The sequence below is a fragment of the Salvelinus alpinus genome, chromosome 9 (genome assembly GCF_045679555.1).
Source record: "Salvelinus alpinus chromosome 9, SLU_Salpinus.1, whole genome shotgun sequence".
In the NCBI taxonomy this organism is placed as follows: domain Eukaryota; kingdom Metazoa; phylum Chordata; class Actinopteri; order Salmoniformes; family Salmonidae; genus Salvelinus; species Salvelinus alpinus.
This window is the reverse complement of record NC_092094.1, coordinates 2,286,464-2,300,701: the sequence shown is the minus strand read 5'-3', so window position 1 is coordinate 2,300,701 and position 14,238 is coordinate 2,286,464. Positions and strand designations below refer to the sequence as shown.

Sequence of the window (14,238 nt, the reverse complement as noted above, 5' to 3'; positions counted from 1 at the left end):
TGTCCAGCAGATGGAGACAGAAGCTCCTATGTGAACTAGCAGTCCACCTGTCTTCTCCAAACTGACCAGCAGATGGAGACAGAAGCTCCTATGTGAACTAGCAGTCCACCCGTCTTCTCCAAACTGTCCAGCAGATGGAGACAGATGCTCCTATGTAGATCCTTTTTTTAGATCCTCAAAAGGCTCTACAGCTGCACCATCGAGAGCATCCTGACTGGTTTCATCACTGCCTGGTATGTTACCGCTCGGCCTCCGACCGCAAGGCACTACAGAGGGTAGTGCGAACGGCCCAGTACATCACTGGGGAAAGCTTCCTGCCATCCAGGCCCTCTATACCAGGCGGTGTCAGAGGAAGGCCCCAAAAAAGGTCAAAGACTCCAGCCACCCTAGTCATAGACTATTCTCTCTGCTACCGCACGGCAAGCGGTAACGGAGCGCAAAGTCTAGGTCCAAGAGGCTTCTAAACAGCTTCTACCCCCAAGCCATAAGACTCCGGAACACCTAATCAAAAAGGTATCCAGACTATTTGCATTGCCCCCACCCCCTCCTCTCCCCCTCTTTTACACCGCTGCTACTTTCTGTTGTCCTCTATGCATAGTCACTTTAATAACTCTACCTTCATGTACATATTACCTCAACTAACCGGTGCCCGCGCACATTGACTCTGTACCGGGACCCCCCGTGTATAGTCTCACTATTGTTATTTTACTGCTGCTTTTTAATTACTTGTTACTTTTATTTCTTATTCTTATCCGTATTTTTTTAACTGCATTGTCGTTTAGGGCTTTGTAAGCAAGCATTTCACTGTAAGGTTGTATTCGGCGAATGTGACCAATACGATTTGATTTGATTTGAATAGTACTTAGTTTGTCTCTGTGTTAACGACCACCGTTGGTTAGATTCCAACCCTCTTAGCTGAGCTACTTGATGAGATGTGTATAGTATCTTTGTGCTAGACTCTTTCCTAATATGATATAGGTGTTGTTTGAGTCTGGCCTCCAAGTAGTTCCTGGTTTCTCCAATATACCGTGTTTCAACTTGTAGATATTCAATACAATATACAATGTTGGTGGTCTTCAGTTGAAAAACCTCCCATACTGGAGCCCCTGAACCTGACAATTTATTCGGAATATATTTTACTTTACTAAAATGTGATCCACTCTGTACCGGCTTATCCTTGAATCCAGAGTGTCAGGGTTAGGGTTGGGAGTGGGATCAGGGTCAGGGTCAGGGTTAGGGTTAGGGTTAAGGTTAGGGTTAGGGTCAAGGATCGAGGTTGCGGTCAGAGCTAGGGTTTGGCTTGGGGTCAGGGTTAAGGTTTAGGGTTAGGGTCAGGATCAGGATCAGGGTCGGGTCAGGGTTAGGGTCAAGGTCAGGGTTGGGGTTAGGGTTGGAGTCAGAGTTAGGGTTAGTTAGGGTCAGGGTTAGGGTTAGGGTCGGGGTCATGGTTAGGGTCAGGACGTGGTTAAGTTTAGGGTGGGGGTCAAGGTTGGAGTTAGGGTCAGGGTCAGGGTCAGGGTTGGGGTTAAGGTCAAGGTTGGAGTTAGGGTCAGGGGTCAGGGTCAGGGTTGGGGTTAAGGTCAGGGTTGGGGTAGGGTCAGGGTTGGGGTTAGGGTCAGGGTTGGGGTTAGGGTCAGGGTTGGGGTTAGGGTCAGGGTTGGGGTTAGGGTCAATGTACGTACCGTGCCGCTAGGACAGAGGCACCCGGGGATACAGGCCAGACTGAGACAGGGTAGGTCCAGATTCTGGCAGGTTCTAGAACACTCCAGACCCTCCTCCCCTCCCTCACACCCAACACGCCTCAGAGGGGGGACACAGGTAGCCGCACGGCGCTCTGCACACACAGACACACATATAAAGCTCAGGACCTGGAAAAATATATTGTACAAGCAATTCTACTTTTAACAAAATTACTTTTAACAATATAATAACTTTTAACAAAATAGTATATATTAATATATGTTAAATTTTTAGTTCATGCAGAGATATTAAATACACACACACACACACACACACACACACACACACACACACACACACACACACACACACACACACACACACACACACACACACACACACACACACACACACACACACACACAGAGAGAGACAAGCACACACAGACACACACACAGACAAACACACAGACAAACTCACACACGCATGCACACGCATGCACGTTCACACACACAGACACACAGACACACAATACCTCTGGAGGGTGGCTGGTCGTCCTGGAAGAACATGTCAGACAGCATAACTCCACTCATCTCAGCAGAGCTGCAGCTCATAGATCCGTTCTCACAGTAACTACACACACACACACACACACACACACACACACACACACACACACACACACACACACACACACACACACACACACACACACACACACACACACAAACACATACACATACACACACACACACACACACACACACACACACACGTCAGTTAGGGAAAAAGTGTGTGTGTGTGTGTGCTTTGTTCTATAGCTAGTGGCCTAGTGTCAAGTATCATTTCTGTTTTGGTCTAGTACTGTCTTTCTGTCTATATCTGTTGTGGTCTAGTACTGTCTTTCTGTCTATATCTGTTGTGGTCTAGTACTGTCTTTCTGTCTATATCTGTTGTGGTCTAGTACTGTCTGTCTGTCGTTATCTGTTGTGGTCTAGTACTGTCTTTATATGTTGTGGTCTAGTACTGTCTGTCTGTCGTTATCTGTTGTGGTCTAGTACTGTCTGTCTGTCGTTATCTGTTGTGGTCTAGTACTGTCTTTCTGTATTTCTCTGTTGTTGTCTAGTACTGTCTTTCTGTATTTATCTGTTGTGGTCTAGTACGGTCTTTCTGTCTTTATCTGTTGTCGTCTAGTACTGTCTGTCTGTCTTTATATGTTGTGGTCTAGTACTGTCTGTCTGTCTTTATCTGTTGTGGTCTAGTACTGTCTTTCTGTCTTTATCTGTGGTAGTCTAGTACTGTCTGTCTGTCTGTATCTGTTGTGGTCTAGTACTGTTGTTCATTCTTTATCTGTTGTCGTCTAGTACTGTCTTTATCTGTTGTGGTCTAGTACTGTCTTTATCTGTTGTGGTCTAGTACTGTCTTTCTGTCTTTATCTGTGGTAGTCTAGTACTGTCTGTCTGTCTGTATCTGTTGTGGTCTAGTACTGTTGTTCATTCTTTATCTGTTGTCGTCTAGTACTGTCTTTATCTGTTGTGGTCTAGTACTGTCTTTATCTGTTGTGTTTTTTTTTTGGGGGGGGGGGTTACAGGTCAAACAACTGAGATAGCCATATAAAAATGTTTGGTTGTCAGTCACTAGCACCTCTGTTTCAGTCACTAGCACCTCTGTTTCAGTCACTAGCACCCCTGTTTCAGTCATTAGCACCTCTGTTTCAGACACTAGCACCTCTGTTTCAGTCACTAGCACCTCTGTTTCAGTCACTAGCACCCCTGTTTCAGTCATTAGCACCTCTGTTTCAGACACTAGCACCTCTGTTTCAGACACTAGCACATCTGTTTCAGTCATTAGCATCTCTGTTTCAGACACTAGCACCTCTGTTTCAGACACTAGCACATCTGTTTCAGTCATTAGCACCTCTGTTTCAGACACTAGCACCTGTTTCAGACACTAGCACCTCTGTTTCAGTCACTAGCACCTCTGTTTTAGACACTAGCACCTCTGTTTTAGTCACTAGCACCTCTGTTTCAGACACTAGCACCTCTGTTTCAGACACTAACACCTATTTTTATGTAACTAGCACCTCTATTTCAGACATTAGCACCTTTGTTACAGTCACTAGCACATCTGTTTCAGACACTAGTACCTCTGTTTCAGACACTAGTACCTCTGTTTCAGACACTAGCACCTATGTTTCAGTCTCTAGCACCTCTGTTTCAGTCATTAGCACCTCTGTTTCAGACACTAGCACCTCTGTTTCAGACACTAGCACCTCTGTTTCAGACACTAGCACCTCTGTTTCAGACAATAGCACCTATGTTTCAGACACTAGCACCTCTGTTTCAGTCAGTAGCACCTGTGTTTCAGACATTAGCACCTTTGTTTCAGACACTAGCACCTCTGTTTCAGTCTCTAGCACCTCTGTTTCAGTCATTAGCACCTCTGTTTCAGACACTAGCACCTCTGTTTCAGACACTAGCACCTCTGTTTCAGACAATAGCACCTATGTTTCAGACAATAGCACCTCTGTTTCAGTCGCTACCACCTCCGTTTCAGACACTAGCACCTCTGTTTCAGACACTCGCACCTCTGTTTCAGACACTCGCACCTCTGTTTCAGACACTAGCACCTCTGTTTCAGTCACTAGCAACTCTGTTTCAGTCACTAGCACCTCTATTTCAAACATTAGCACCTCTGTTTCAGTCACTAACACCTCTCTTTCAGACATTAGCACCTCTGTTTCAGTCAATAGCACCTCTGTTTCAGACACTAGCACCTCTGTTTCAGAAACTAGCACCTCTGTTTCAGTCACTAGCACCTCTGTTTTAGACACTAGCACCTCTGTTTTAGTCACTAGCACCTCTGTTTCAGACACTAGCACCTCTTTTTTTGTAACTAGCACCTCTATTTCAGACATTAGCACCTTTGTTACAGTCACTAGCACCTCTGTTTCAGACATTAGCACCTATATTTCAGTCACTAGCACCTCTGTTTCAGTCACTAGCACCTCTGTTTCAGTCATTAGCACCTCTGTTTCAGACACTAGCACCTCTGTTTCAGACACTAGCACCTCTGTTTCAGACACTAGCACCTCTGTTTCAGACAATAGCACCTATGTTTCAGACACTAGCACCTCTGTTTCAGTCAGTAGCACCTGTGTTTCAGACACTAGCACCTCTGTTTCAGTCACTAGCACCTCTATTTCAAACATTAGCACCTCTGTTTCAGTCACTAACACCTCTGTTTCAGACATTAGCACCTCTGTTTCAGTCACTAGCACCTCTGTTTCAGACACTAGCACCTCTGTTTCAGAAACTAGCACCTCTGTTTCAGACACTAGCACCTCTGTTTCAGTCACTAGCACCTCTGTTTTAGTCATTAGCACCTCTGTTTCAGAAACTAGCACCTCTGTTTCAGACACTAGCACCTCTGTTTCAGTCACTAGCACCTCTGTTTTAGACACTAGCACCTCCGATTAAGTCACTAGCACCTCTGTTTCAGACATTAGCACCTCTGTTTCAGTCACTAGCACCTCCGTTTCAGACACTAGCCCCTCTGTTTCAGAAACTAGCACCTCTGTTTCAGACAGAAGCACCTCTGTTTTAGTCATTAGCACCTCTGTTTCAGTCCCTAGCACCTCTGTTTCAGTCATTAGCACCTCTGTTTTAGAGACTAGCACCTATGTTTCAGACACTAGCACCTCTGTTTCAGTCAGTAGCACCTGTGTTTCAGACACTAGCACCTCTGTTTCAGACACTAGCACCTCTGTTTCAGACACTAGCACCTCTGTTTCAGACACTTGCACCTCTGTTTCAGTCACTAGCACCTCTATTTCAGACATTAGCACCTCTGTTACAGTCACTAGCACCTCTGTTTCAGACATTAGCACCTATGTTTCAGTCAGTAGCACCTGTGTTTCAGACACTAGCACCTCTGTTTCAGACACTAGCACCTCTGTTTCAGACACTAGCACCTCCGTTTCAGTCACTAGCACCTCTGTTTCAGACAATAGCACCTCTGTTTCAGTCCCTAGCACCTCTGTTTCAGTCATTAGCACCTCTGTTTTAGACACTAGCACCTATGTTTCAGACACTAGCACCTGTGTTTCAGACACTAGCACCTGTGTTTCAGACACTAGCACCTCTGTTTCAGTCACTAGCACCTCTGTTTCAGACACTAGCAACTCTGTTTCAGTCACTAGCACCTCTATTTCAAACATTAGCACCTCTGTTTCAGTCACTAACACCTCTGTTTCAGACATTAGCACCTCTGTTTCAGTCACTAGCACCTCTGTTTCAGACACTAGCACCTCTGTTTCAGAAACTAGCACCTCTGTTTCAGACACTAGCACCTCTGTTTCAGTCACTAGCACCTCTGTTTTAGTCATTAGCACCTCTGTTTCAGAAACTAGCACCTCTGTTTCAGACACTAGCACCTCTGTTTCAGTCACTAGCACCTCTGTTTTAGACACTAGCACCTCTGATTCAGTCACTAGCACCTCGGTTTCAGACATTAGCACCTCTGTTTGTCACTAGCACCTCCGTTTCAGACACTAGCACCTCTGTTTCAGTCACTAGCACCTCTGTTTTAGTCATTAGCACCTCTGTTTCAGAAACTAGCACCTCTGTTTCAGACACTAGCACCTCTGTTTCAGTCACTAGCACCTCTGTTTTAGACACTAGCACCTCTGATTCAGTCACTAGCACCTCTGTTTCAGACATTAGCACCTCTGTTTCAGTCACTAGCACCTCTGTTTCAGACACTAGCCCCTCTGTTTCAGAAACTAGCACCTCTGTTTCAGACAGAAGCACCTCTGTTTTAGTCATTAGCACCTCTGTTTCAGTCCCTAGCACCTCTGTTTCAGTCATTAGCACCTCTGTTTTAGAGACTAGCACCTATGTTTCAGACACTAGCACCTCTGTTTCAGTCAGTAGCACCTGTGTTTCAGACACTAGCACCTCTGTTTCAGACACTAGCACCTCTGTTTCAGACACTAGCACCTCTGTTTCAGACACTTGCACCTCTGTTTCAGTCACTAGCACCTCTATTTCAGACATTAGCACCTCTGTTACAGTCACTAGCACCTCTGTTTCAGACATTAGCACCTATGTTTCAGTCAGTAGCACCTGTGTTTCAGACACTAGCACCTCTGTTTCAGTCACTAGCACCTCTGTTTCAGTCGCTACCACCTCCGTTTCAGACACTAGCACCTCTGTTTCAGACACTCACACCTCTGTTTCAGACACTAGCACCTCTGTTTCAGTCACTAGCACCTCTGTTTCAGTCACTAGCACCCCTGTTTTAGACACTAGCACCTCTGTTTCAGTCACTAGCACCTCTGTTTCAGACACTAGCACCTCTGTTTCAGTCACTAGCACCTCTATTTCAAACATTAGCACCTCTGTTTCAGTCACTAACACCTCTGTTTCAGACATTAGCACCTCTGTTTCAGTCACTAGCACCTCTGTTTCAGACACTAGCACCTCTGTTTCAGAAACTAGCACCTCTGTTTCAGACACTAGCACCTCTGTTTCAGTCACTAGCACCTCTGTTTTAGTCATTAGCACCTCTGTTTCAGAAACTAGCACCTCTGTTTCAGACACTAGCACCTCTGTTTCAGTCACTAGCACCTCTGTTTTAGACACTAGCACCTCTGATTCAGTCACTAGCACCTCTGTTTCAGACATTAGCACCTCTGTTTCAGTCACTAGCACCTCCGTTTCAGACACTAGCCCCTCTGTTTCAGAAACTAGCACCTCTGTTTCAGACAGAAGCACCTCTGTTTTAGTCATTAGCACCTCTGTTTCAGTCCCTAGCACCTCTGTTTCAGTCATTAGCACCTCTGTTTTAGAGACTAGCACCTATGTTTCAGACACTAGCACCTCTGTTTCAGTCAGTAGCACGTGTGTTTCAGACACTAGCACCTCTGTTTCAGACACTAGCACCACTGTTTCAGACACTAGCACCTCTGTTTCAGACACTTGCACCTGTGTTTCAGACACTAGCACCTGTGTTTCAGACACTAGCACCTGTGTTTCAGACACTAGCACCTCTGTTTCAGTCACTAGCACCTCTGTTTCAGACACTAGCACCTCTGTTTCAGTCACTAGCACCTCTATTTCAAACATTAGCACCTCTGTTTCAGTCACTAACACCTCTGTTTCAGACATTAGCACCTCTGTTTCAGTCACTAGCACCTCTGTTTCAGACACTAGCACCTCTGTTTCAGAAACTAGCACCTCTGTTTCAGACACTAGTACCTCTGTTTCAGTCACTAGCACCTCTGTTTTAGTCATTAGCACCTCTGTTTCAGAAACTAGCACCTCTGTTTCAGACACTAGCACTCAGAAACTAGCACCTCTGTTTCAGTCACTAGCACCTCTGTTTTAGACACTAGCACCTCTGATTCAGTCACTAGCACCTCGGTTTCAGACATTAGCACCTCTGTTTGTCACTAGCACCTCCGTTTCAGACACTAGCACCTCTGTTTCAGTCACTAGCACCTCTGTTTTAGTCATTAGCACCTCTGTTTCAGAAACTAGCACCTCTGTTTCAGACACTAGCACCTCTGTTTCAGTCACTAGCACCTCTGTTTTAGACACTAGCACCTCTGATTCAGTCACTAGCACCTCTGTTTCAGACATTAGCACCTCTGTTTCAGTCACTAGCACCTCTGTTTCAGACACTAGCCCCTCTGTTTCAGAAACTAGCACCTCTGTTTCAGACAGAAGCACCTCTGTTTTAGTCATTAGCACCTCTGTTTCAGTCCCTAGCACCTCTGTTTCAGTCATTAGCACCTCTGTTTTAGAGACTAGCACCTATGTTTCAGACACTAGCACCTCTGTTTCAGTCAGTAGCACCTGTGTTTCAGACACTAGCACCTCTGTTTCAGACACTAGCACCTCTGTTTCAGACACTAGCACCTCTGTTTCAGACACTTGCACCTCTGTTTCAGTCACTAGCACCTCTATTTCAGACATTAGCACCTCTGTTACAGTCACTAGCACCTCTGTTTCAGACATTAGCACCTATGTTTCAGTCAGTAGCACCTGTGTTTCAGACACTAGCACCTCTGTTTCAGTCACTAGCACCTCTGTTTCAGTCGCTACCACCTCCGTTTCAGACACTAGCACCTCTGTTTCAGACACTCACACCTCTGTTTCAGACACTAGCACCTCTGTTTCAGTCACTAGCATCTCTGTTTCAGTCACTAGCACCCCTGTTTTAGTCATTAGCACCTCTGTTTCAGAAACTAGCACCTCTGTTTCAGACACTAGCACCTCTGTTTCAGTCACTAGCACCTCTGTTTTAGACACTAGCACCTCTGATTCAGTCACTAGCACCTCGGTTTCAGACATTAGCACCTCTGTTTGTCACTAGCACCTCCGTTTCAGACACTAGCACCTCTGTTTCAGTCACTAGCACCTCTGTTTTAGTCATTAGCACCTCTGTTTCAGAAACTAGCACCTCTGTTTCAGACACTAGCACCTCTGTTTCAGTCACTAGCACCTCTGTTTTAGACACTAGCACCTCTGATTCAGTCACTAGCACCTCTGTTTCAGACATTAGCACCTCTGTTTCAGTCACTAGCACCTCTGTTTCAGACACTAGCCCCTCTGTTTCAGAAACTAGCACCTCTGTTTCAGACAGAAGCACCTCTGTTTTAGTCATTAGCACCTCTGTTTCAGTCCCTAGCACCTCTGTTTCAGTCATTAGCACCTCTGTTTTAGAGACTAGCACCTATGTTTCAGACACTAGCACCTCTGTTTCAGTCAGTAGCACCTGTGTTTCAGACACTAGCACCTCTGTTTCAGACACTAGCACCTCTGTTTCAGACACTAGCACCTCTGTTTCAGACACTTGCACCTCTGTTTCAGTCACTAGCACCTCTATTTCAGACATTAGCACCTCTGTTACAGTCACTAGCACCTCTGTTTCAGACATTAGCACCTATGTTTCAGTCAGTAGCACCTGTGTTTCAGACACTAGCACCTCTGTTTCAGTCACTAGCACCTCTGTTTCAGTCGCTACCACCTCCGTTTCAGACACTAGCACCTCTGTTTCAGACACTCACACCTCTGTTTCAGACACTAGCACCTCTGTTTCAGTCACTAGCATCTCTGTTTCAGTCACTAGCACCCCTGTTTTAGACACTAGCACCTCTGTTTCAGTCACTAGCACCTCTGTTTCAGACACTAGCACCTCTGTTTCAGTCACTAGCACCTCTATTTCAAACATTAGCACCTCTGTTTCAGTCACTAACACCTCTGTTTCAGACATTAGCACCTCTGTTTCAGTCACTAGCACCTCTGTTTCAGACACTAGCACCTCTGTTTCAGAAACTAGCACCTCTGTTTCAGACACTAGCACCTCTGTTTCAGTCACTAGCACCTCTGTTTTAGTCATTAGCACCTCTGTTTCAGAAACTAGCACCTCTGTTTCAGACACTAGCACCTCTGTTTCAGTCACTAGCACCTCTGTTTTAGACACTAGCACCTCTGATTCAGTCACTAGCACCTCTATTTCAGACATTAGCACCTCTGTTACAGTCACTAGCACCTCTGTTTCAGACATTAGCACCTATGTTTCAGTCAGTAGCACCTGTGTTTCAGACACTAGCACCTCTGTTTCAGTCACTAGCACCTCTGTTTCAGTCGCTACCACCTCCGTTTCAGACACTAGCACCTCTGTTTCAGACACTCACACCTCTGTTTCAGACACTAGCACCTCTGTTTCAGTCACTAGCATCTCTGTTTCAGTCACTAGCACCCCTGTTTTAGTCATTAGCACCTCTGTTTCAGAAACTAGCACCTCTGTTTCAGACACTAGCACCTCTGTTTCAGTCACTAGCACCTCTGTTTTAGACACTAGCACCTCTGATTCAGTCACTAGCACCTCGGTTTCAGACATTAGCACCTCTGTTTGTCACTAGCACCTCCGTTTCAGACACTAGCACCTCTGTTTCAGTCACTAGCACCTCTGTTTTAGTCATTAGCACCTCTGTTTCAGAAACTAGCACCTCTGTTTCAGACACTAGCACCTCTGTTTCAGTCACTAGCACCTCTGTTTTAGACACTAGCACCTCTGATTCAGTCACTAGCACCTCTGTTTCAGACATTAGCACCTCTGTTTCAGTCACTAGCACCTCTGTTTCAGACACTAGCCCCTCTGTTTCAGAAACTAGCACCTCTGTTTCAGACAGAAGCACCTCTGTTTTAGTCATTAGCACCTCTGGTTCAGTCCCTAGCACCTCTGTTTCAGTCATTAGCACCTCTGTTTTAGAGACTAGCACCTATGTTTCAGACACTAGCACCTCTGTTTCAGTCAGTAGCACCTGTGTTTCAGACACTAGCACCTCTGTTTCAGACACTAGCACCTCTGTTTCAGACACTAGCACCTCTGTTTCAGACACTTGCACCTCTGTTTCAGTCACTAGCACCTCTATTTCAGACATTAGCACCTCTGTTACAGTCACTAGCACCTCTGTTTCAGACATTAGCACCTATGTTTCAGTCAGTAGCACCTGTGTTTCAGACACTAGCACCTCTGTTTCAGTCACTAGCACCTCTGTTTCAGTCGCTACCACCTCCGTTTCAGACACTAGCACCTCTGTTTCAGACACTCACACCTCTGTTTCAGACACTAGCACCTCTGTTTCAGTCACTAGCATCTCTGTTTCAGTCACTAGCACCCCTGTTTTAGACACTAGCACCTCTGTTTCAGTCACTAGCACCTCTGTTTCAGACACTAGCACCTCTGTTTCAGTCACTAGCACCTCTATTTCAAACATTAGCACCTCTGTTTCAGTCACTAACACCTCTTTTTCAGACATTAGCACCTCTGTTTCAGTCACTAGCACCTCTGTTTCAGACTAGCACCTCTGTTTCAGAAACTAGCACCTCTGTTTCAGACACTAGCACCTCTGTTTCAGTCACTAGCACCTCTGTTTTAGTCATTAGCACCTCTGTTTCAGAAACTAGCACCTCTGTTTCAGACACTAGCACCTCTGTTTCAGTCACTAGCACCTCTGTTTTAGACACTAGCACCTCTGATTCAGTCACTAGCACCTCTGTTTCAGACATTAGCACCTCTGTTTCAGTCACTAGCACCTCCGTTTCAGACACTAGCCCCTCTGTTTCAGAAACTAGCACCTCTGTTTCAGACAGAAGCACCTCTGTTTTAGTCATTAGCACCTCTGTTTCAGTCCCTAGCACCTCTGTTTCAGTCATTAGCACCTCTGTTTTAGAGACTAGCACCTATGTTTCAGACACTAGCACCTCTGTTTCAGTCAGTAGCACCTGTGTTTCAGACACTAGCACCTCTGTTTCAGACACTAGCACCTCTGTTTCAGACACTAGCACCTCTGTTTCAGACACTTGCACCTCTGTTTCAGTCACTAGCACCTCTATTTCAGACATTAGCACCTCTGTTACAGTCACTAGCACCTCTGTTTCAGACATTAGCACCTATGTTTCAGTCAGTAGCACCTGTGTTTCAGACACTAGCACCTCTGTTTCAGAAACTAGCACCTCTGTTTCAGACACTAGCACCTCCGTTTCAGTCACTAGCACCTCTGTTTCAGACAATAGCACCTCTGTTTCAGTCCCTAGCACCTCTGTTTCAGTCACTAGCACCTCTGTTTTAGACACTAGCACCTATGTTTCAGACACTAGCACCTGTGTTTCAGACACTAGCACCTGTGTTTCAGACACTAGCACCTCTGTTTCAGTCACTAGCACCTCTGTTTCAGACACTAGCACCTCTGTTTCAGTCACTAGCACCTCTATTTCAAACATTAGCACCTCTGTTTCAGTCACTAACACCTCTGTTTCAGACATTAGCACCTCTGTTTCAGTCACTAGCACCTCTGTTTCAGACACTAGCACCTCTGTTTCAGAAACTAGCACCTCTGTTTCAGACACTAGCACCTCTGTTTCAGTCACTAGCACCTCTGTTTTAGTCATTAGCACCTCTGTTTCAGAAACTAGCACCTCCGTTTCAGACACTAGCACCTCTGTTTCAGACACTCACACCTCTGTTTCAGACACTAGCACCTCTGTTTCAGTCACTAGCATCTCTGTTTCAGTCACTAGCACCCCTGTTTTAGACACTAGCACCTCTGTTTCAGTCACTAGCACCTCTGTTTCAGACACTAGCACCTCTGTTTCAGTCACTAGCACCTCTATTTCAAACATTAGCACCTCTGTTTCAGTCACTAACACCTCTGTTTCAGACATTAGCACCTCTGTTTCAGTCACTAGCACCTCTGTTTCAGACACTAGCACCTCTGTTTCAGAAACTAGCACCTCTGTTTCAGTCACTAGCACCTCTGTTTCAGTCACTAGCACCTCTGTTTCAGTCACTAGCACCTCTGTTTCAGAAACTAGCACCTCTGTTTCAGACACTAGCACCTCTGTTTCAGTCACTAGCACCTCTGTTTTAGACACTAGCACCTCTGATTCAGTCACTAGCACCTCTGTTTCAGACATTAGCACCTCTGTTTCAGTCACTAGCACCTCCGTTTCAGACACTAGCCCCTCTGTTTCAGAAACTAGCACCTCTGTTTCAGACAGAAGCACCTCTGTTTTAGTCATTAGCACCTCTGTTTCAGTCCCTAGCACCTCTGTTTCAGTCATTAGCACCTCTGTTTTAGAGACTAGCACCTATGTTTCAGACACTAGCACCTCTGTTTCAGTCAGTAGCACCTGTGTTTCAGACACTAGCACCTCTGTTTCAGACACTAGCACCTCTGTTTCAGACACTAGCACCTCTGTTTCAGACACTTGCACCTCTGTTTCAGTCACTAGCACCTCTATTTCAGACATTAGCACCTCTGTTACAGTCACTAGCACCTCTGTTTCAGACATTAGCACCTATGTTTCAGTCAGTAGCACCTGTGTTTCAGACACTAGCACCTCTGTTTCAGACACTAGCACCTCTGTTTCAGACACTAGCACCTCCGTTTCAGTCACTAGCACCTCTGTTTCAGACAATAGCACCTCTGTTTCAGTCCCTAGCACCTCTGTTTCAGTCATTAGCACCTCTGTTTTAGACACTAGCACCTATGTTTCAGACACTAGCACCTGTGTTTCAGACACTAGCACCTGTGTTTCAGACACTAGCACCTCTGTTTCAGTCACTAGCACCTCTGTTTCAGACACTAGCACCTCTGTTTCAGTCACTAGCACCTCTATTTCAAACATTAGCACCTCTGTTTCAGTCACTAACACCTCTGTTTCAGACATTAGCACCTCTGTTTCAGTCACTAGCACCTCTGTTTCAGACACTAGCACCTCTGTTTCAGAAACTAGCACCTCTGTTTCAGACACTAGCACCTCTGTTTCAGTCACTAGCACCTCTGTTTTAGTCATTAGCACCTCTGTTTCAGAAACTAGCACCTCTGTTTCAGACACTAGCACCTCTGTTTCAGTCACTAGCACCTCTGTTTTAGACACTAGCACCTCTGATTCAGTCACTAGCACCTCTGTTTCAGACATTAGCACCTCTGTTTCAGTCACTAGCACCTCCGTTTCAGACACTAGCCCCTCTGTTTCAGAA

The 14,238-nt window shown here is 45.6% G+C and overlaps 1 protein-coding gene across 1 annotated transcript in view; it reads right to left on the bottom strand.

Moving 5' to 3' along the window:
- The window catches only part of vwf (von Willebrand factor), a 186,683-nt gene that overhangs the window by 141,943 nt on the left and 30,502 nt on the right, over positions 1–14,238 (bottom strand). The window contains exons 17-18 of the mRNA XM_071415668.1: positions 2,216–2,313; positions 1,683–1,834 (exon numbers count right to left, since the gene is read on the bottom strand). Of these exons, the coding sequence (XP_071271769.1) occupies positions 1,683–1,834; positions 2,216–2,313 (250 nt within the window). The remainder of the gene's footprint in view (positions 1–1,682; positions 1,835–2,215; positions 2,314–14,238) is intronic.